Source organism: Salvelinus namaycush, chromosome 24 (assembly GCF_016432855.1).
Source record: "Salvelinus namaycush isolate Seneca chromosome 24, SaNama_1.0, whole genome shotgun sequence".
In the NCBI taxonomy this organism is placed as follows: Eukaryota; Metazoa; Chordata; class Actinopteri; order Salmoniformes; family Salmonidae; genus Salvelinus; species Salvelinus namaycush.
This window is the reverse complement of record NC_052330.1, coordinates 20,107,963-20,131,974: the sequence shown is the minus strand read 5'-3', so window position 1 is coordinate 20,131,974 and position 24,012 is coordinate 20,107,963. Positions and strand designations below refer to the sequence as shown.

The following is a 24,012-nucleotide window of genomic DNA, read 5'->3' as shown; positions in this document are numbered from 1 at the left end:
GGAAAGAATGGGGACTGGGTTGAACCAGTGCCAATTTAAAAACCCTTCCTAGCCTTACATACCACAACAGGGCATTAGCACCCAATTATGGCATTAGTATCATGGTATCAGATAGAGGGCTGGCGAGGTGTTGGGTACTGGGCTGGGCTGGGGGTGCTAGAAAACAGATCCACTGGTAGGGTGAATGAGGGGTGAATTGGGGGAGTGGGGTGAGAAAGGACAGATATGAATATGCATACGACACACACACACAAACTGTACACACACACACACACACACGACACATACACTGTACACACACACACACACACGACACATACACTGTACACACACGCACGCACCAGGACATTTCCTGTGAGTCCCTCCAGTAGTTCCAGCAGTTTCTTGCCATCCTGCAGGTCACAGAACATGTCCTTGATGGGCATCTTTCCCGTCTGAAACACAGGAAATACACTCATCATGTGTGTGTAAGGACACTACTCGTGTGTGTGTGTGTAAGGACACTACTCGTGTGTGTGTGTGTGTAAGGACACTACTCGTGTGTATGTGTGTAAGGACACTACTCATGCATGTGTAGTGTGTTGTTTTGTCTACATACAAACCTGTATTCAGAGTACATAATGCTGTGCAATGTTTTGCATGGAAAACGTTATGGAAAATCAACTCAGTACAGTACATACATCTGAACATCCTATGGTTTATGCACTGGGGATGGTAGACAATGTTTGTGTTGACAACTGGGTAGAAGGCTACGTACATCACGTACAGTATATAATAGCATATGAAGTTGGGCAAATGGTTGGGAAATGGAAACCAGAGGATGGGATCAAACATGAGAGATTTCTGGGTAATTTGTGAGGTAACAGAGACCAGAGCTCATTCTAACAACCACTCTCCATACCTCAGATATGACCTGACAACAGAACAACTCAACAAGAAACACACAGAGCTAACACAGAGGGGAGGATAAAAACACACAGAGCTAACAAACACAGAGGGGAGGAGAGAAACACAGAGCTAACAAACACAGAGGAGAGGAGAGAAACACACAGAGCTAACAAACACAGAGGGGACGATAGAAACACACAGAGCTAACACAGAGGAGAGGAGAGAAACACACAGAGCTAACAAACACACAGAGCTAACAAACACAGAGGGGAGGAGAGAAACACACAGAGCTAACAAACACATAGGGGAGGAGAAAAACACACAGAGCTAACACAGAGGTGAGGAGAGAAACACACAGAGCTAACAAACAGAGGGGAGGAGAAAAACACACAGAGCTAACAAACACAGAGGGGAGGAGAGAAACACACAGAGCTAACAAACACAGAGGGGAGGAGAGAAACACACAGAGCTAACAAACAGAGAGGAGAGGAGAGAAACACACAGAGCTAACACAGAGGGGAGGAGAGAAACACACAGAGCTAACAAACACAGAGGGGAGGAGAGAAACACACAGAGCTAACACAGAGGGGAGGAGAGAAACACACAGAGCTAACAAACACAGAGGGGAGGAGAGAAACACAGAGCTAACACATAGGGGAGGAGAGAAACACAGAGCTAACAAACACAGAGGGGAGGAGAGAAACACACAGAGCTAACACAGAGGGGAGGAGAGAAACACACAGAGCTAACAAACACAGAGGGGAGGAGAGAAACACAGAGCTAACACATAGGGGAGGAGAGAAACACAGAGCTAACAAACACAGAGGGGAGGAGAGAAACACACATAGCTAACAAACACAGAGGGGAGGAGAGAAACACACATAGCTAACACAGAGGGGAGGAGAGAAACACACAGAGCTAACAAACACAGAGGGGAGGAGAGAAACACACAGAGCTAACACAGAGGGGAGGAGAGAAACACACAGAGCTAACAAACACATAGGGGAGGAGAGAAACACACAGAGCTAACAAACACATAGGGGAGGAGAGAAACACACAGAGCTAACAAACACATAGGGGAGGAGATAAACACACAGAGCTAACAAACACATAGGGGAGGAGAGAAACACACAGAGCTAACACAGAGGGGAGGAGAGAAACACAGAGCTAACACAGAGGAGAGGAGAAAAACACACAGAGCTAACAAACACAGAGGGGAGGAGAGAAACACACAGAGCTAACAAACACAGAGGAGAGGAGAGAAACACACAGAGCTAACAAACACAGAGGGGAGGAGAGAAACACACAGAGCTAACAAACACAGAGGGGAGGAGAGAAACACACAGAGCTAACACAGAGGGGAGAGGAGAGAAACACACAGAGCTAACACAGAGGAGAGGAGAGAAACACACAGAGCTAACAAACAGAGAGGAGAGGAGAGAAACACACAGAGCTAACACAGAGGGGAGGAGAGAAACACACAGAGCTAACAAACACAGAGGGGAGGAGAGAAACACACAGAGCTAACACAGAGGGGAGGAGAGAAACACACAGAGCTAACAAACACAGAGGGGAGGAGAGAAACACAGAGCTAACACATAGGGGAGGAGAGAAACACAGAGCTAACAAACACAGAGGGGAGGAGAGAAACACACATAGCTAACAAACACAGAGGGGAGGAGAGAAACACACATAGCTAACACAGAGGGGAGGAGAGAAACACACAGAGCTAACAAACACAGAGGGGAGGAGAGAAACACACAGAGCTAACACAGAGGGGAGGAGAGAAACACACAGAGCTAACAAACACATAGGGGAGGAGAGAAACACACAGAGCTAACAAACACATAGGGGAGGAGAGAAACACACAGAGCTAACAAACACATAGGGGAGGAGATAAACACACAGAGCTAACAAACACATAGGGGAGGAGAGAAACACACAGAGCTAACACAGAGGGGAGGAGAGAAACACAGAGCTAACACAGAGGAGAGGAGAAAAACACACAGAGCTAACAAACACAGAGGGGAGGAGAGAAACACACAGAGCTAACAAACACAGAGGAGAGGAGAGAAACACACAGAGCTAACAAACACAGAGGGGAGGAGAGAAACACACAGAGCTAACAAACACAGAGGGGAGGAGAGAAACACACAGAGCTAACAAACACACAGAGCTAACAAACACAGAGGAGAGGAGAGAAACACACAGAGCTAACAAACACACAGAGCTAACAAACACAGAGGGGAGGAGAGAAACACAGAGCTAACACAGAGGAGAGGAGAAAAACACACAGAGCTAACAGACACAGAGGGGAGGAGAGAAACACACAGAGCTAACAAACACAGAGGAGAGGAGAGAAACACACAGAGCTAACAGAGGAGAGGAGAGAAACACAGAGCTAACAAACACAGAGGAGAGGAGAGAAACACACAGAGCTAACAGAGGGGAGGAGAGAAACACACAGAGCTAACACAGAGGAGAGGAGGGAAACACACAGAGCTAACACAGAGAGGAGGAGAGAAACACACAGAGCTAACAAACACAGAGGAGAGGAGAGAAACACACAGAGCTAACAAACACAGAGGAGAGGAGAGAAACACACAGAGCTAACAAACACAGAGGAGAGGAGAGAAACACACAGAGCTAACAAACACAGATGAGAGGAGAGAAACACACAGAGCTAACAAACACAGATGAGAGGAGAGAAACACACAGAGCTAACAAACACAGAGGAGAGGAGAGAAACACACAGAGCTAACACAGAGGAGAGGAGAGAAACACACAGAGCTAACAGAGGGGAGGAGAGAAACACAGAGCTAACACAGAGGAGAGGAGGGAAACACACAGAGCTAACACAGAGGAGAGGAGGGAAACACACAGAGCTAACACAGAGGGGAGGAGAGAAACACACAGAGCTAACAAACACAGAGGAGAGGAGAGAAACACACAGAGCTAACAAACACAGAGGAGAGGAGAGAAACACACAGAGCTAACAAACACAGAGGAGAGAAACACACAGAGCTAACAAACACAGATGAGAGGAGAGAAACACACAGAGCTAACAAACACAGAGGAGAGGAGAGAAACACACAGAGCTAACAAACACAGAGAGGAGAGAAACACACAGAGCTAACAAACACAGATGAGAGGAGAGAAACACACAGAGCTAACAAACACAGCGGAGAGGAGAGAAACACACAGAGCTAACACAGAGGAGAGGATAGAAACACACAGAGCTAACACAGAGGGGAGGAGAGAAACACACAGAGCTAACACAGAGGAGAGGAGAGAAACACACAGAGCTAACACAGAGGAGAGGAGAGAAACACAGAGCTAACACAGAGGAGAGGAATAATAAAGATGGAGAGAGAGAGAGCTACAGAGAGAAAAGAGAGGGAGAAGGGGGAGAGAGAGAAAAAAAAGAGAGCGACTGAGAAAAAAAGAAAAAAAAACTAGAGTCCATACATGTATTTATGGAAAACCCATTAGTGAAATTGTATAAGCATGTTTCGAATATTTCTGTTAACTACCCTGTGGGAGTGAGGGAACATAGCTAAAAAAAGACCACACACACAAGGTTCATTATCAGACTAGCATTAGCGTGTTGGAGCGCGTTAATGTAAACGGTGTGAAATGGCTAGCTAGTTAGCGCTACGCGCTAGTAGCGTTTCAATCGGTGGCGTCACTTGCTCTGAAACCTTGAAGCAGTTGTTACTCTTGTTCTACAAGGGCCAAGGCTTTTGTGGAGCGATAGGTAACAATGCTTTGTGGGAGACAGAGGGTCCATGGTTTGAGCCCAGGTTGGAGCGAGGAGAGGGACGGAAGCATCAATATTAAATTAGCATGTTTCTGATTAACACAGAGAAGATTAACCTGACTCAAGTGAAGACCAATTAATTTATCAAGAAGACATTAGCTAAATCGAGTTAGCGTTGAAGCATTTTCCCTGTATACACTGTAATAGGGGAGCCAGCCATGCTAACGTCCTCTTAGTGCTCCGCTAGGCTATCTATTCTTTCCTGCAGTGAATCTGTTATTCTCCTGGGCCTGGGAAGAGAAGGTCAGGGTTAGTGTTCAAAGGGGAAGTTATTAGTCTGAAACAGTCAAACAAAACAGTCTGTTTGGACAGAAATAACCTGCTCACACTACTTCATTCAGCCCGTCTTCAAACTCCTAGCTCGGTTCAGCATCAGTGTTGGAGTTTTCCAGAACAATATTTCCTTAGCTGGTGCTGGTGGATTTAACAAAAATGATTGGTGGATTTAACAAAAATGATTGGTGGGTTTAATTTAAATTATTGGTGAGTTTAGTTACAATTATTGGTGGGTTGAATTTAAATTATTGGAGGGTTTAACTTAAATTATTGGTGGGTTTAACTTAAATTATTGGTGGGTTTAACTTAAATTATTGGTGGGTTTAACTTAAATTATTGGTGGGTTTAACTTAAATTATTGGTGGGTTTAACTAAAGTTATTGGTGGGTTTAACTAAAGTTATTGGTGGGTTTAACTAAGCAACCTTTGTGTGAAGAGGCTCGGATATAGCCTTCCAAACTTTGGCATTACCTTGGAGAACTGTGCATTTATCCATTTGGTGAAGGTTTTCTTCTGTACTGCATCGTGCTCATCTGTGAAAGAGAGGAGAGAAAAAGAGACACGGTGAGAAACTGACCTTGTTTTTAGTTCCAACCAGAACAAAACATCATGTTGGACCGGTCACTATTTCAACAGGAGAACAGGACAGAGAGGTCTGCAACATCAGTCAGCAGAGAGCAGATGCAGATCATTGTGCCTCCATTTGAGAACCCCAACTCTGAGACTAGACTCACTGACATGTTATTAGGTGTACCTGCAGGTCTTTGAAACCAGACTAAAAGTCCCATTCTGAGGTGATTGCTGCACTATTTGTGCCAGAGATGAGACCACTAGGAGCTGGATAGAAGATTGATGTAAAGATAATGACCATGTAACCTACTAAAAGGTTGGGAACAAAACAACATGTCAGTCTGGAGAGACAGAGATCCAGAAAGGTGAGACTGTGTAACGTCAGAACTCCGAAAAAACACTCACGCAATCAGTCACGCAGACACACACACACACACACACACACACACACACACACACACACACACACACACACACACACACACACACACACACACACACACACACACACACACACAGTCTGCATTCACCTCTGCAGAGGAAAAAGCTGAAGCTACATGAAGTTACACACTCACACATCAACTATTTGTAATCACTCCCAAGTGACTCAGTACATCAGAACAAATATTTCACATTCCTCCCCACCTCTCTTGTCTTCTGTTCTCTCCAGCAGGGCTTCTAATAAGGCCTCATTGTGTAGAAGGCAGTAGGTCAGCGTTTCTAATAAGGCCTCGTTGTGTAGAAGGCAGTAGGTCAGGTTTCTAATAAGGTCTCATTGTGTAGAAGGCAGTAGGTCAGGTTTCTAATAAGGTCTCATTGTGTAGAAGGCAGTAGGTCAGGGTTTCTAATATGGTCTCATTGTGTAGAAGGCAGTAGGTCAGGTTTCTAATAAGGCCTCATTGTGTAGAAGGCAGTAAGTCAGCGTTTCTAATAAGGTCTCATTGTGTAGAAGGCAGTAGGTCAGGTTTCTAATAAGGCCTCGTTGTGTAGAAGGCAGTAGGTCAGGGTTTCTAATAAGGCCTCGTTGTGTAGAAGGCAGTAGGTCAGGGTTTCTAATAAGGTCTCATTGTGTAGAAGGCAGTAGGTCAGGGTTTCTAATAAGGCCTCGTTGTGTAGAAGGCAGTAGGTCAGGGTTTCTAATAAGGCCTCGTTGTGTAGAAGGCAGTAGGTCAGGGTTTCTAATAAGGCCTCGTTGTGTAGAAGGCAGTAGGTCAGGGTTTCTAATAAGGCCTCGTTGTGTAGAAGGTAGTAGGTCAGGGTTTCTAATAAGGCCTCGTTGTGTAGAAGGCAGTAGGTCAGGGTTTCTAATAAGGCCTCGTTGTGTAGAAGGCAGTAGGTCAGGGTTTCTAATAAGGCCTCGTTGTGTAGAAGGCAGTAGGTCAGGTTTCTAATAAGGCCTCGTTGTGTAGAAGGCAGTAGGTCAGGGTTTCTAATAAGGTCTCATTGTGTAGAAGGCAATAGGTCAGGTTTCTAATAAGGCCTCGTTGTGTAGAAGGCAGTAGGTCAGGTTTCTAATAAGGCCTCGTTGTGTAGAAGGCAGTAGGTCAGGTTTCTAATAAGGTCTCATTGTGTAGAAGGCAGTAGGTCAGGTTTCTAATAAGGCCTCGTTGTGTAGAAGGCAGTAGGTCAGGGTTTCTAATAAGGTCTCATTGTGTAGAAGGCAATAGGTCAGGTTTCTAATAAGGCCTCGTTGTGTAGAAGGCAGTAGGTCAGGGTTTCTAATAAGGCCTCGTTGTGTAGAAGGCAATAGGTCAGGTTTCTAATAAGGCCTCGTTGTGTAGAAGGCAGTAGGTCAGGGTTTCTAATAAGGCCTCGTTGTGTAGAAGGCAGTAGGTCAGGTTTCTAATAAGGCCTCGTTGTGTAGAAGGCAGTAGGTCAGGTTTCTAATAAGGCCTCGTTGTGTAGAAGGCAGTAGGCCAGGTTTCTAATAAGGCCTCGTTGTGTAGAAGGCAGTAGGTCAGGGTTTCTAATAAGGCCTCGTTGTGTAGAAGGCAGTAGGTCAGGTTTCTAATAAGGCCTCGTTGTGTAGAAGGCAGTAGGTCAGGTTTCTAATAAGGCCTCGTTGTGTAGAAGGCAGTAGGTCAGGTTTCTAATAAGGCCTCGTTGTGTAGAAGGCAGTAGGTCAGGTTTCTAATAAGGCCTCGTTGTGTAGAAGGCAGTAGGTCAGGGTTTCTAATAAGGCCTCGTTGTGTAGAAGGCAGTAGGTCAGGTTTCTAATAAGGCCTCGTTGTGTAGAAGGCAGTAGGTCAGGTTTCTAATAAGGCCTCGTTGTGTAGAAGGCAGTAGGTCAGGGTTTCTAATAAGGCCTCGTTGTGTAGAAGGCAGTAGGTCAGGGTTTCTAATAAGGCCTCGTTGTGTAGAAGGCAGTAGGTCAGGGGTTTCTAATAAGGCCTCGTTGTGTAGAAGGCAGTAGTCAGGTTTCTAATAAGGCCTCGTTGTGTAGAAGGCAGTAGGTCAGGGTTTCTAATAAGGCCTCGTTGTGTAGAAGGCAGTAGGTCAGGTTTCTAATAAGGCCTCGTTGTGTAGAAGGCAGTAGGTCAGGTTTCTAATAAGGCCTCGTTGTGTAGAAGGCAGTAGGTCAGGTTTCTAATAAGGCCTCGTTGTGTAGAAGGCAGTAGGTCAGGGTTTCTAATAAGGCCTCGTTGTGTAGAAGGCAGTAGGTCAGGGTTTCTAATAAGGCCTCGTTGTGTAGAAGGCAGTAGGTCAGGTTTCTAATAAGGCCTCGTTGTGTAGAAGGCAGTAGGTCAGGTTTCTAATAAGGCCTCGTTGTGTAGAAGGCAGTAGGTCAGGGTTTCTGATAAGGCCTCGTTGTGTAGAAGGCAGTAGGTCAGGGTTTCTAATAAGGCCTCGTTGTGTAGAAGGCAGTAGGTCAGGGTTTCTAATAAGGCCTCGTTGTGTAGAAGGCAGTAGGTCAGGGTTTCTAATAAGGCCTCGTTGTGTAGAAGGCAGTAGGTCAGGTTTCTAATAAGGCCTCGTTGTGTAGAAGGCAGTAGGTCAGGTTTCTAATAAGACCTCGTTGTGTAGAAGGCAGTAGGTCAGGGTTTCTAATAAGGCCTCGTTGTGTAGAAGGCAGTAGGTCAGGGTTTCTAATAAGGCCTCGTTGTGTAGAAGGGGAAACTGAATGTATTCAACTGAAATGTGTCTTTCGCATTTAACCCAACCTCTCTGATTCAGAGATGTGCGGGGGGCTGCTATAATCAACATCCATGTCTTCAGCGCCCGGGGAACAGGGGCAGAACGACAGATTTTTACCTTGTCAGCACAGGGATTCAACCCAGCAACCTTTCAGTTACTGGCCCAGCGTTCTAACCACTAAGCTACCTGCCTGCCAGGTTTTCTACTAAGGTCTCATTGTGTAGTTGTACAAGCAGTATGTCAGGTGATTTTACTTGTTTTATGACTATATTATGTCCTGTCCTTGATCATATAGTTCCATCCTTACACCCGCAGGGGTCTCTCAACTGTCAGTCACAGTGGCACTCAGCTAAAATACGCCCACTACTGTCATAGTCCGCTTCCCTGATCTGTCAGTTAAGTTGGTTCTATCCCACACCTGTCAGTCAGCTGAAAGTTATTTTTCAATATTAGCCCCTCATTGAGCTGTCAGTCGTGTCTCAATAATGACCACCACAGGCTGTCTGTCAGAGGAGTTCATTCAACTCAGCTTCTGTGTACCATCTACTCCATGTGTGTGTGTGTGTGTGTGTGTGTGTGTGTGTGTGTGTGTGTGTGTGTGTGTGTGTGTGTGTGTGTGTGTGTGTGTGTGTGTGTGTGTGTAAAATCACCCTACATTTCCCCCCCACCCCAGGCACATTCATGTATTTTGGGTGTTAAACAACATCCATGTATTTGTGGGGAGAACACCAGAGGTCAAAGATTATGATCACCAGCCCGAAGGGTCGGCGACTCCTTTGTTCAAGATGTGTGGACTGTGTGTGAGCACCGCTGACTCACAGAGCAGGGGTATAAAGACAGGAATGTGTCCCAGGGAGGTGACTAGGGGAGGGGTGAGAGGGTGAGAGGACAGGGGCTAGGGGAAGGGTGAGAGGACAGAGGCTAGGGGAAGGGTGAGAGGACAGGGACTAGGGGAAGGGTGAGAGGGTGAGAGGATAGGGGCTAGGGGAAGGATGAGAGTGTGAGAGGACAGGGGCTAGGGGAGGATGAGAGGGTGAGAGGACAGGGGCTAGGGGAGGATGAGAGGGTGAGAGGACAGGGGCTAGGGGAAGGGTGAGAGGACAGAGGCTAGGGGAAGGGTGAGAGGACAGGGACTAGGGGAAGGGTGAGAGGGTGAGAGGACAGGGGCTATGGGAGGGGTGAGAGGACAGGGGCTAGGGGAAGGATGAGAGGGTGAGAGGACAGGGGCTAGGGGGAGGATGAGAGGGTGAGAGGACAGGGGCTAGGGGAAGGGTGAGAGGACAGAGGCTAGGGGAAGGGTGAGAGGACAGGGACTAGGGGAAGGGTGAGAGGGTGAGAGGATAGGGGCTAGGGGAAGGATGAGAGTGTGAGAGGACAGGGGCTAGGGGAGAATGAGAGGGTGAGAGGACAGGGGCTAGGGTGAGAGGGTGAGAGGACAGGGACTATGGGAGGGGTGAGAGGACAGGGGCTAGGGGAAGGGTGAGAGGGTGAGAGGACAGGGGCTAGGGGGAGGATGAGAGGACAGAGTCACATTTATTTATTTTGCAAGCTATATCACACAATATTTTACATACAGCAGGTTTTTAACCCCCAAGAGTCGATTGATGTACCGGTACATCAATCTAAGTAACATAAAAATCGGTCAGTTTAAGCTAGAGGAGACAGGGGCTCGTTTTGCTCTATGACCCCCCACAAGTGTCAGGGGACTCGTCTGAATTCAGTATTATCAATGTTCCAACTCCTGTTTGTAGCTCCAAACTGTTTGGACTACAAACTAATGTGACCCCACTGTGGAAAGGGGAGATTCTCACAATCACGATGGTGGTGTTCTCCGTACTGCTCTACGACTCCTACATGTGTCACAGGACTCGTCTAAAGGTAACCGGTACCGGTCTAAAAAAATGAATGGCAGTATGAAGGTAGTTTTGTGCCTAACCCAAAAAAGGGGTTAAAATGTGTAAAAAAAAATATATATAATTATATATATAGTTGAAGTCGGAAGTTTACATACACTTAGGTTGGAGTCAGTAAAACTCGTTTTTCAACCAATGTCTTGTTGACTTCATTGGGATAGGGGGCAGTATTTTCACGTCCGGATGAAAAGCGTGCCTGTTTCTCAGGCCCAGAAGCTAGGATATGCATATAATGGTAGATTTAGATAGAAAACACTCTAAAGTTGCTAAAACTGTTAAAATTATGTCTGTGAGTATAACATAACTTATTTGGCAGGCGAAACCCCGAGGACAAACCATCCAGGGGAATTTTTTGTTGTTGTTGTTTTCAATTGATTTTCAATTGATTTTCTATGGGAAACTATATTTATGAGGAACCTGGTTGCAGTTCCTATGGCTTCCACTAGATGTCAACAGTCTTTAGAAATTGGTTGATGTTTTTCTTTTGAGAAATTAAGAAGTAGGGCTGTTCATTGTGAGTGTCAAGCCAAGTGGACTCTTCTGTGTGGCGCATGTGAACTGGAGCTCGCTCCACGTTGTTTTTATCCGCTATTGAACACAGTATATTCCATCTTAAATTTTATCGATTATTTATGTTTTAGGATATCTAAGGTTGGATAAGGAAAGTTGTTTGAACCAAGTTTACAGGTAACTTATTAGATAGTTTGTAGTCATGTTGGATGAGTTGGAACCGGTGTATTTCTGAATCAAACGCGGCAAATATATGGACATTTTGGGGATATAAAGAAGGAATTTCACACAGGAATTTATTGAACAAAAGGATCATTTGTGATGTTTCTGGGACATTTTGGAGTGCCAACAGAAGATGATCTTCAAAGGTAAGGCATGAATTATATCGTTATTTCTGACTTTTGTGTCGCACCTGCCTGGTTGAAATATGTTTTTCATGTGTTGGTATGCGGTGCGCTGTCCTCAGATAATCGCATGGTTTGCTTTTGCCGTAAAGCCTTTTTGAAATCTGACACGGCGGCTGGACTTACAACAAGTTAAGCTTTATTTTGATGTATTGCACTTGTGATTTTATGAAAGTTAAATATTTATAGTAATTTAATTTGAATTTGGCGCTCTGCAATTTCACCGGATGTTGTCGAGGTGGGACGCTGATCCGAAAGAAGTTAACAAACTATAGTTCTGGCAAGTCGGTTAGGACATCTACTTTGTGCATGACACGAGTAATTTTTCCAACAATTGTTTACAGACAGATTATTTGACTTATAATTCACTGTATCACAATTCCAGTGGGTCAGAAGTTTACATACACTAAGTTGACTGTGCCTTTAAACAGCTTGGAAAATTCCAGAAAATTATGTCATGGCTTTAGAAGCTGCTGATAGGCTAATTGACATCATTTGAGTCAATTGGAGGTGTACCTGTGGATGTATTTCAAGGCCTACCTTCAAACTCAGTGCCTCTTTGCTGACATCATGGGAAAATCAAAAGAATTGTAGACCTCCACAAGTCTGGTTCATCCTTGGGAGCAATTTACAAACGCCTGAAGGTACCACGTTCATCTGTACAAACAATAGTACGCAAGTATAAACACCATGGGACCACGCAGCCGTCATACCGCTCAGGAAGGAGACGCGTTCTGTCTCCTAGAGATGAGCGTACTTGTGCGAAAAGTGCAAATCAATCCCAGAACATCAGCAACGGACCTTGTGAAGATGCTAGAGGAAACAGGTACAAAAGTATCTATATCCACAGTAAAACAAGTCCTATATCGACATAACCTGAAAGGCTGCTCAGCAATGAAGAAGCCACTGCTCCACTGATGCAACACCATTCTTCCACAAGAAATTCCATAATTTGGTGTTTTTTTGATGGTGGTGGAAAACACTGTCTCAGGCGCCAATCCAGAATCTCCCATTAGTATTCAATTGGACTGAGACACACACAGTCTTCTTCTTCTTAATAGGGGGGCGCTGTTTTCACTTTGGAAAAAATCGTGCCCAAATTAAACGGCCTCGTACTCTGTTCTAGATCATACAATATGCATATTATTATTACTACTGGATAGGAAACACTGAAGTTTCTAAAACTGTTTGAATTATATCTGTGAGTAAAACAGAGTAAAACAAACTCATTTGGCAGCAAACTTCCATACAGGAAGTGACAATTCTGAAAATGAGGCTCTGTGTCAGGGCCTGCCTATTCAACTGGCTTTTATTTATGGATCTGTATGCACTTCATACGCCTTCCACTAGATGTCAACAGGCAGTAGAAGGTTGAATGGGGTGTCTAGCTTGATCTGAGGCCGAATAAGAGCTTTTGGAGTGACAGGTCCGCTCTTTTGTCAGTTTTCAACTGCGCGCCGGGGAACCTCACATTGTCTTCTGAAAAGCGTTCGGTATATACACTATGAATTGCTCCGGCTCTGATTTTATTGGATACATATGAGAAGAACATCATAAAGTAGGATTTTCAACCGAGTTTGACCAGTTTATTGGGAATTTTGGAATTTTTCGTTCCAGGCGCCAAGAGTTGATGGACATGTTCGCGCCACAATGCTAGCCAAAGTTGCTAATTCGATAGAAGAAATGGACATTCTAAAACCAAACAACGATTTATTCTGGACCTAGGACTCCTTGCACAACATTCTGATGGAAGATCAACAAAAGTAAGAGAATATTTATGATTTTATTTCGTATTTTTGTGTAATATGTTGGCTCCAACACGGCGGAGAATAGGTGAGCGCTGTCTCACAATAATGCATGCTGTATGTTGTAGTAAAGTTATTTTAAAAAATCTAACACAGCGGTTGCATTAAGAACCAGTGTATCTTTCATTTGTCATACAACAAGTATTTTTATGTAAAGTTTATGATGAGTTCTTTGGTTAGATTAGGTGACTGTCCAAAATATCTCTGGACATTTTGGTGAATTGTTGCTACGTATTCACAATGTATAACCACGATTTGCAGCTCTAAATATGCACATTTTCGAACAAAACATAAATGTATTGTATATCATGATGTTATAAGACTGTCATCTGATGAAGTTGTCCAAATGTTAGTGATTAATTTTATCTCTATTGCTGGTTTTTGTGAAAGCTATGTTGGCGGTGAATAAATGGCTTTGTGTGTTTGGCTATTGTGGTAAGCTAATATAATTCTATATTGTGTTTTCGTTGTAAAACACTTAAAAAATTGCAAATATTGGCTGGATTCACAAGATGTTTATCTTTCATTTGCTGTACACCATGTATTTTTCATAAATGTTTTATGATGAGTATTTTAGTATTTCACGTTGCTCTCTGTAATTATTCTGGCTGTTTTGGTGCTATTTGTTATGGTGGCTGCAATGTAAAACTACGATTTATACCTCAAATATGCACATTTTCGAACAAAACATAAATGTATTGTATAACATGTTATAAGACTGTCATCTGATGAAGTTGTTCAAGGTTAGTGATTAATTTTATCTCTATTTCTGGGTTTTGTGAAAGCTACCTATGCGGTGGAACCATGGTGAAAACATGGCGTTGTGTGTTTGGCTATTGTGGTTAGCTAATATAAATACATATTGTGTTTTCGCTGTAAAACATTTTAAAAATCGGAAATAATGGCTGGATTCACAAGATGTTTATCTTTCATTTGCTGTATTGGACTTGTGATTTCATGAAATTATATTATATGATATCCCTGTCCCGTTAGGCTAGGCTATGCTAGTCAGCTTTTTTGATGAGGATGCTCCCAGATCCGGGATGGGTAGTCCTGAAAGGTTAATTAAACCCCCTATGATCCTTTGAGACTACTCTCAAAGTCACTGAGATTTCTTCTTCTAGCCCGGTAGCCAAAATAATGGTCAACTGGGCATTTGTATACATGACCCTAAGCATGATGAGATGTTAATTGCTTAATTAACTGAGAACCACACGTGTGTGGAAGCACCTGCTTTCAATATACTTTAATATCCCTCATTTACTCAAGTGTTTATTTTATTTTGGCAGCTACCTGTACATGCTTATTGTCTGTCAGTGATATTCTATCTGTCCTAGAGCTGTTGCGGTGACCATATAACCACAGTCAAATTCCACGTGACCGTTTAGTCACGGTAACTATTCTCCAAAACGGAGCTCTGATGCTCAAAAGTAGCTTACCAAACTTGCTAACTGCCAGTTGCTAATGGCCTGGTACTCGGTGCTCTATTGTCCCTCTAATCACTAACATCAATGCAAATAAAATCCAAAATCAAATCAAAAGCTTCATAAGAGCCATTGAGCTCATGTTGCGCAACATTTCTATAGCCTATGCAATTGCGTGAGAAAACACAAGTTTTGATGGCCTCTATTAAAAAGAGGAGGATCCCATCAGCTTTCTATCAGCTAGGCCTACTATATTTACTTCTCAACTTTCCTAATATTAAGCACATTGCTTCTCTTTATAGCCTACCTGGCTGGCATGAACATGAACCACAGTAAAAGCGTCCTCCATTCTCTATTTAAGTGCATATAGATGACATGTACTTTTTCCAACTGCCCCTGTTTCGACAGGTGCATGATAATGGCCGATTCTAAATCAAAACTAATTTCACACATATATTATTTATTACATGAAAAGACAAGATTACATTGAGAATAGTCTGATGGGTGACAATATTATCACTTGAGAACAGAGGTCGACCGATTATGATTTTTCAACGCCGAAACCGATACCGATTATTGGAGGACCAAAATAAGCCGGTACCGAATAAACGGCCGATTTTTTTTTTGTTGTAATAATGACAATTACAACAATACTGAATGAACACTTATTTTAACTTAATATAATACATCAATAAAATCAATTTAGCCTCAAATAAATAATGAAACATGTTCAATTTGGTTTAAATAATGCAAAAACAAAGTGTTGGAGAAGAAAGTAAAAGTGCAATATGTGCCATGTAAGAAAGCTAACGTTTAAGTTCCTTGCTCAGAACATATGAAAGCTGGTGGTTCCTTTAAACATGAGTCTTCAATATTCCCAGGTAAGAAGTTTTAAGTTGTAGTTATTATAGGGATTATAAGACTATTTCTCTCTATACCATTTGTATTTCATTAACCTTTGACTATTGGATGTTCTTATAGGCACTTTAGTATTGCCAGTGTAACAGTATAGCTTCCATCCCTCTCCTCGCTCCTACCTGGGCTCGAACCAGGAACACAACGACAACAGCCAGCCTCCAAGCAGCGTTACCCATGCAGAGCAAGGGGAATAACTACTCCAAGTCTCAGAGCGAGTGACGTTTGAAACGCTATTAGCGCGCACCCCGCTAACTAGCTAGCTATTTCACATCGGTTACACCAGCCTAATCTCGGGAGTTGATAGGCTTGAAGCACAGCGAAGAGCTTCTGGCAAAACGCAGGAAAGTGCTGTTTGAATGAATGCTTACGAGCCTGCTGCTGCCTACCACCGCTCAGTCAGACTGCTCTGTCAAATCATAGACTTAGTTATAACATAATAACACACAGAAATACGAGCCTTAGGTCATTAATATGGTCGAATCCGGAAACTATCATCTCAAAAACAAGACGTTTATTCTTTCAGTGAAATACGGAACCGTTCCGTATTTTATCTAACGGGTGGCATCCATAAGTCTAAATATTCCTGTTACATTGCACAACCTTCGATGTTATGTCATAATTACTTAAAATTCTGTCAAATTAGGCGGCCCAAACTGTTGCATATACACTGACTCTGCGTGCAATGAACGCAAGAGAAGTGACACAATTTCACCTGGTTAATATTGCCTGCTAACCTGGATTTCTTTTAGCTAAATATGCAGGTTTAAAAATATATACTTCTGTGTATTGATTTTAAGAAATGCATTGATGTTTATGGTTAGGTACACATTGGAGCAACGATACGCACCGCATCGATTATATGCAATGCAGGACACGCTAGATAAACCAGTAATATCATCAACCATGTGTAGTTAACTAGTGATTATGATTGATTGAGTGTTTGTTTTTTAATAGAATAGTTTAATGCTAGCGAGCAACTTACCTTGGCTTCTACTGCATTCGCGTAACAGGCAGGCTCCTCGTGGAGTGCAATGTAATCAGGTGGTTAGAGCGTTGGACTAGTTAACTGTAAGGTTGCAAGATTGAATCCCCCGAGCTGACAAGGTAAAAAATATGTTGTTCTGCCCCTGAACGAGGCAGTTAACCCACCGTTCCTAGGCCGTCATTGAAAATAAGAATGTGTTCTTAATTGACGTGCCTAGTTAAATAAAATAAAAATATATATATTTATTTTTTTAAATCGGCCAAATCGGTGTCCAAAAATACCGATTTCCGATTGTTATGAAAACTTGAAATCGGCCCTAATTAATCGGCCATTCCGATTAATCGGTCGACCTCTACTTGAGAATCATGTATTATCATTTGTGAATGATGCCCAGCGTGTGCAGTCTAAGGCAAGAAACAGCACGCCTTTTTTTGCGACATTTTCAAATCATAGCCGCACACATCTTGTAGCCTAGCCCATTGCCTGTATGTTTTGATGAGGTTTGTATTACAACTAAAGTGGCCAAATAACCAAATGTAGCCTATAGGCCTAGGACCCCTGGAACATTACACTTTATATGACTGAAGACATTAGCAGAATCCTTTTTAAGAGGACAAATGACAGGGTAGCCTACTCCGCTGACACTGAAAAACAGATCAATAAAAGCAATGTTATCCATATAATAGGACTATAAGAAGAGGAGAGACAAATAGAACATGACATCCATCTAAACTGGAGGAGGAAATTACTGTCCCCCAAAAAACTTTGAAGTAGCACTGACCTAACAATGATAAATAGTGATTATGGGCACAGTGCGCACTCACCGGGGATATTGTCCATGCTCTCTGCTGGTGCCAATAAGATAAATTGAACACTTTGATAACTAAAAGACAGATTATTATTTTCATTGTCTTCTCTTTATAGCAATAAGCATTAGCTTTCCAATGTTTTCCCATGATTGTATTTTCAAATATTGCGATATATACCTGGCTTGTACTTTTCAGACAGTCGCAACTCAACAATAATCTACCCAAATTTAGCGCGCTGCCTTTCCTTCCAACTGTAGGCATTTAAAACAATCCACAACTTTTTAATAAAGCTAATGATCCTCTGTGGCCAAATCATGCTTTAGGAGCCTATTTTTTATTATTTCACTTATTTTTGTATAGACAGGAGTAGGCAAATTAGGCTAGATAATTTTGGCAATTTAATTAAATTTACTTTAGGGAAAGGTTGCCCTAGCCTTATGAACGCGCCGCCTATGCTTGCATATTAAAAACGGAACCGCACACGCTATTCCAGTGCAGGCTACCAATTACGCTTTTTTTGTGGGCCATTCTAAATCAAAAATAGTTCCACACATACAGTATATTAGTAGGCTATATGTAAAGAACAGATTACATTAAGAATAGTCTGATGGGTGAGAATATTATCAAGTGCTTGTCAAATTGTGAATGAGAGACAAGAAATAGAGCAGAGCAAATCTGCATTAGAGTCGCATCATGCAGCCCTGGAATGTATTACAAATCAAAACATATAACCAACGTTTGTATCACAACTAAAGTTACATTACTCTAAATGAAGCATATAGGAGGACCTGTTAACCGCGCAACACAGTGCGCATTCCCTCAGAAATCGTTTGGGGTAAATATACTTTCTATTTTATTCAGGTATGTGCTAACAAAAAAATCTAATCAAATCAAAAACTTTGTCACATGCGCCGAATACAACAAGTGTGGACCTTAACATGAAACGCTTACTTACAAGCCCTTACCAACAGTGCAGTGCAATAAACTAAAGTAAAAAATAATAAAAAGTAACACAATAACATAACAATAACGAGGCTATGTACAGGGGGTACCGGTACCGAGTCAGTGTGCGGGTGTACAAGTTAGAGGTAATTTGTACAAGTAGGTAGGGTGAAGTGGCTATGCATAGATAATAAACAGCGAGTAGCAGCAGTGTACAAAACAAATGTGGGGGGGGGGGGTCAATGTAATAGTCCGGTGGCCATTTGATTAATTGTTCAGCAGTCTTATGGCTTGGGGGTAGAAGATGTTAAGGAGCCTTTTTGGTCCTAGACTTGGCTCTCTGGTACCACTTGCTGTGAGGTAGCAGAGAAAACAGCCTATGACCTGGGTGGCTGGAGTCTCTGACAATTTTATGGTTTTTCCTATGACACCGCCTATTATATACAGTGGGGAGAACAAGTATTTGATACACTGACGATTTTGCAGGTTTTCCTACTTACAAAGCATGTAGAGGTCTGTAATTTTTATCATAGGTACACTTCAACTGTGAGAGACTGAATCTAAAATAAAAATCCAGAAAATCACATTGTATGATTTTTAAGTAATTCATTTGCATTTTATTGCATGACATAAGTATTTGATCACCTACCAACCAGTAAGAATTCCGGCTCTCACAGACCTGTTAGTTTTTCTTTAAGAAGCCCTCCTGTTCTCCACTCATTACCTGTATTAACTGCACCTGTTTGAACTCGTTGCCTGTATAAAAGACACCTGTCCACACACTCAATCAAACAGACCCCAACCTCTCCACAACGGCCAAGACCAGAGAGCTGTGTAAGGACATCAGGGATAAAATTGTAGACCTGCACAAGGCTGGGATGGGCTACAGGACAATAGGCAAACAGCTTGGTGAGAAGGCAACAACTGTTGGCGCAATTATTAGAAAATGGAAGAAGTTCAAGATGACGGTCAATCACCCTCGGGCTGGGGCTCCATGCAAGATCTCACCTCGTGGGGCATCAATGATTATGAGGAAGGTGAGGGATCAGCCCAGAACTACACGGCAGGACCTGGTCAATGACCTGAAGAGAGCTGGGATCACAGTCTCAAAGAAAACCATTAGTAACACACTACGCCGTCATGGATGGCGTCATGGATGGTCCCCTGCTCAAGCCAGCGCATGTCCAGGCCCGTCTGAAGTTTGCCAATGACCATCTGGATGATCCAGAGGAGGAATGGGAGAAGGTCATGTGGTCTGATGAAACAAAAAGAGACCTTTTTGGTCTAAACTCCACTCGCCGTGTTTGGAGGAAGAAGAAGGATGAGTACAACCCCAAGAACACCATCCCAACCGTGAAGCATGGAGGTGGAAACATTATTCTTTGGGGATGCTTTTCTGCAAAGGGGACAGGACGACTGCACCGTATTGAGGGGAGGATGGATGGGGCCATGTATCACGAGATCTTGGCCAACAACCTCCTTCCCTCAGTAAGAGCATTGAAGATGGGTCGTGGCTGGGTCTTCCAGCATGACAACAACCGAAACACACAGCTCCTTTGTCTTGCCTAAAAGGCATTTAGCTCGTCTGGTAGGCTCGCGTCCCTGGGCAGGTCGCGTCTGGGTTTCCCTTTGTAGTCCGTAATAGTTTTCAAGCCCTGCCACATCCGACAAGCGTCAGAGCCGGTGTAGTAGGATTCAATCTTAATCCTGTATTGACGCTTTGCTTGTTTGACGGTTCTCCTGAGGGCATAGCGGGGTTTCTTATAGGCATCCGGATTAGTGTCCCGCTCCTTGAAAGCAGAAGCTCTAGCCTTTAGCTCGATGCGGACGTTGCCTGTAATCTATGGCTTCTGTTTGGGATATGTACGTACAATGAAGCCGATGACTGAGGTGGTAACATAAGAAGAAATACGCTACATTTTCTTTATATCATGTTTCATAGACCTGTCTAAAATAAATAATGGATTGATTGTGATGGTGTAGGCTATATTAAATGTATTTATTAGACTTTTTCAAATGTAGCTTTCCGAATGTCCGATACATTGGCTTGTAGGCTATGCGTGGAAGCCAGGAGATGCTAAATGTGTTTATGTTAATGGTAAATTACCATGAGAACGGCAGTTATTTGCATGACAATCACAGGCTGACAAAATTTCATGACCGCAGTAAAATTCCACATGACCGTTGAGTCACGGTAATCTCCTCTTATGCACTCTGGACATGTGTTGGTAGTACCCAACTCGCTAACTACCATCAGGTCCTAATGGCCTGGTACTCAGGGCTCTATTGTCCCTCTAACCACTCTGACGTCAACGTAAATGCAATGGGAAAATCACATAAAACACTTATCATCAAAACTGTGATTGATCAATTTGAAGAAAGAAGTTCCACAACAGGTTGAAACTGAGTGGAAAACATGGTTGTTGTGGATGTTGTTTCAAAGCCTAACACAATGAAATGGACAGTGCTTTCTAAGGTGATGATTATTTCAAAACACCCTAATACATAGGCCTATATATGAGCCCAAGCCCGGAAAAATAAGGGAATTTAAAAAATAATTGTGCCGTTATACAATACCTAGCCTACCACATATTACGCATAGCAGAAAAACATACAACAAAACTGATTTAAGACATCTTTGGTACATAATTGGTCTAGCCTATACTCCAAAATTAAACAAATTAGAGAAATCGCAGTTGAGTGTGGACTGTATTATTATGCACACTAGATGGACTGGTTACCTTACGCTACGCTCCAAACTTTATATCCATGAGTCTGGGAGAGAACGCATAGCCCTAGACCATGCTGTTGATTCATTGATTGTGCAGGGCGGCTTACAGTTAGCCAACAATGATAGTGAATTTGTATTGGATTTTGAATAGCCTAGTAATAGGGCACGTTTTATATTTTCATAATTAATAGGCTGACACATTACCTTTAGCTACAGAATATCTCACCACTGTGCGTGTCCATCTCCTCCCATGTCTCCTTCATTCCTTTCTCGAGCGCGCAGAGACAGGGGCTGTCAACAGTTTAATTAAATATGTTTTGTTGTGAAAATATGTTACTATTGACGTTCCAGAACAGATTTCAATTGGTTTCCCAAATTAAGCACTGGGTAGCTGCAGGAACAGGGTTGGAGAGCCCATGGCATAAAGAGTTTATCCGGAATATCACTTGTCGAGAGAGCGCAGAGAGAGGCTGCATGCTCCTCAAACAGTGGTTGATGCATGGAGTGAAATAACCGGAGTAGACTACCCTGCATGATTGAAAATTGAACTGGCAGAAAGCTACTCACTATTCAAGTGCATACGGATGACATGTCTTTTTTCCCATTCCCTTGTTCCTGTCTATTTGATAATGGACCATTCTAAATCAAAACCCATTTTATATATTAGTAAAGACAAGATTAAATTGAGAATAGTCTGATGGGTGAAACTCACTTGATGAGAGAACAGTGTGTGCAGTGAGGCAAGAAACATAGCGCAAGCTTTTTCTGCTTCTTTCTCAAAAGGGAGTACAGGAGGGGACTAAGTACACACCTCTGAGGGCCCCAGTGTTGAGGATCAGCATGGCAGACAAGTTGTTGCCTACCCTTACCACCTAGGGGCGGCCCGTCAGGAAGTCCAGGATCCAGTTGCAGAGGGAGGTGTTTAGTCCCAAGGTCCTTAGCTTAGTGATGAGCTTTGTGGGCACTATGTGGTTGAACGCTGAGTTGTAGTCGATGAACAGCATTCTCACATAGGTGTTCCTTTTGTTCAGGTGGGAAAGGGCAGTGTGAAGAGCGATTGAGATTGCATAACCTGTGGATCTGTTGGGGCGGTATGCGAATTAGAGTGGGTCTAGGGTATCCATGAGGATGCTGTTGATGTGAGCCATGAACTGCCTTTCAAAGCACTTCATGGCTACCGACGTGAGTGCTACGGGGCGGTAATCATTTAGGCAGGTTACCTTCGCTTCCTTGGGCACCGGGACTATGGTGGTCTGCTTGAAACATGTAGGTATTACAGACTCAGTCAGGGAGAGGTTGAAAATGTCAGTGAAGACACTTGCCTGTTGGTCTGCGCATGCTTTGAGTACACGTCCTGGTAATCCGTCTGGTCCCGCGTCTGTCAATGTTGACCTGTTTAAAGGTCTTGCTCACATCGGCTCCCGAGAGCATTATCACACAGTCATCCAGAACAGCTGGTGCTCTTGTGGATGCTTTAGTGTTGCTTGCCTCGAAGTGAGCATAAAAGGCATTTAGCTCGTCTGGTAGGCTCGCTTCACTGGGCAGCTCACGTCTGGGTTTCTCTTTGTAGTCCGTAATAGTTTTCAAGCCCTGCCACATCCGACGAGCGTCAGAGCCGGTGTAGTAGGATTCAACCTTAATCCTGTATTAACACTTTGCTTGTTTGACGGTTCGTCTGAGGGCATATTGGGGTTTCTTATAGGCGTCTGTCACGACTCCCGCCAAAGTCGGTCCCTCTCCTTGTTCGGGCGGCATTCCGTGGTCGACGTCACCGGTCTTTAACCATCGCCGCTCCACCTTTCATTTTCCATTTGTTTTGCCTTATTTTCCCGCACACCTGGTTTACATCCCCTCATTACTCTACGTGTATATTATCCTCTGTTCCCCCCATGTCTTTGTGTGGTTTTGTGTGATTTTGTGCGCTATCGCTTTTCCTTGGGCCGTAGTGTTGTGACGCAGTTGCGTCCGGCTGTTTTCCTCTGCCTGATTAAAGTGTGCCTGTTCACTCATCTCTGCTCTCCTGCACCTGACTTCCTTCGACCCGTTGCACACACTCTGACAGCGCCCGGATTAGTGTCCCGCTCCTTGAAAGCAGCAGCTCTAGCCTTTATCTCGATGCGGATGTTGCCTGTAATCCATGGCTTCTGGTTGGGATATGTACGTACGATGAAGCCGATGACTGGGGTGGTAACATATGTAGCCTAGTTCTTCTGAAATAGGCTACATTTTTTTTATATCATGTTTCATAGACCTGTCTAAAATAAATAATGGATTGATTGTGATGGTGTAGGCTATATTAAATGTATTTATTAGACTTTTTCAAATGTAGCTGTTCTGAAGGTCCGATACAGTGGCTTGTAGGCTATGCGTGGAAGCCAGGAGATGCTAAATGTGTTTATTTTAGTGGTAAATTACCATGAGACCGGCAGTTATTTGCATGACAATCACAGGCTGACAAAATTTCCTGACCGCAGTAAAATTCCACATGACCGTTGAGTCACGGTAATCTCCTCTTATGCACTCTGGACATGTGTTGGTAGTACCCAACTCGCTAACTACCATCAGGTCCTAATGGCCTGGTACTCAGGGCTCTATTGTCCCTCTAACCACTGACATCAACGTAAATGCGATGGGAAAATCACATAAAATCTCATCAAAACAGTATTGTGCTCTTAAAACTCACCTCACTGTGATTGACCAACTTGAAGAAAGAAGTTCCACAACAGGTTGAAACTGAGTGGAAAACATGGTTGTTGTGGATGTTGTTTCAAAGCCTAACACAATGAAATGGACAGTGCTTTCTAAGGTGACGATTATTTCAAAACACCCTAATACATAGGCCTATATAAGAGCCCAAGCCCGGAAAAATAAGGGAATTAAAC

General features: G+C 43.3%; 1 protein-coding gene across 1 annotated transcript in view; it reads right to left on the bottom strand.

Moving 5' to 3' along the window:
• The window catches only part of utrn (utrophin), a 253,373-nt gene extending 252,939 nt beyond the window's left edge, over positions 1–434 (bottom strand). The window contains exon 1 of the mRNA XM_038962307.1: positions 342–434. Within this exon, the coding sequence (XP_038818235.1) occupies positions 342–425 (84 nt within the window). The 5' untranslated portion in view covers positions 426–434. The remainder of the gene's footprint in view (positions 1–341) is intronic.
• Positions 435–24,012: the final 23,578 nt, after the last annotated feature.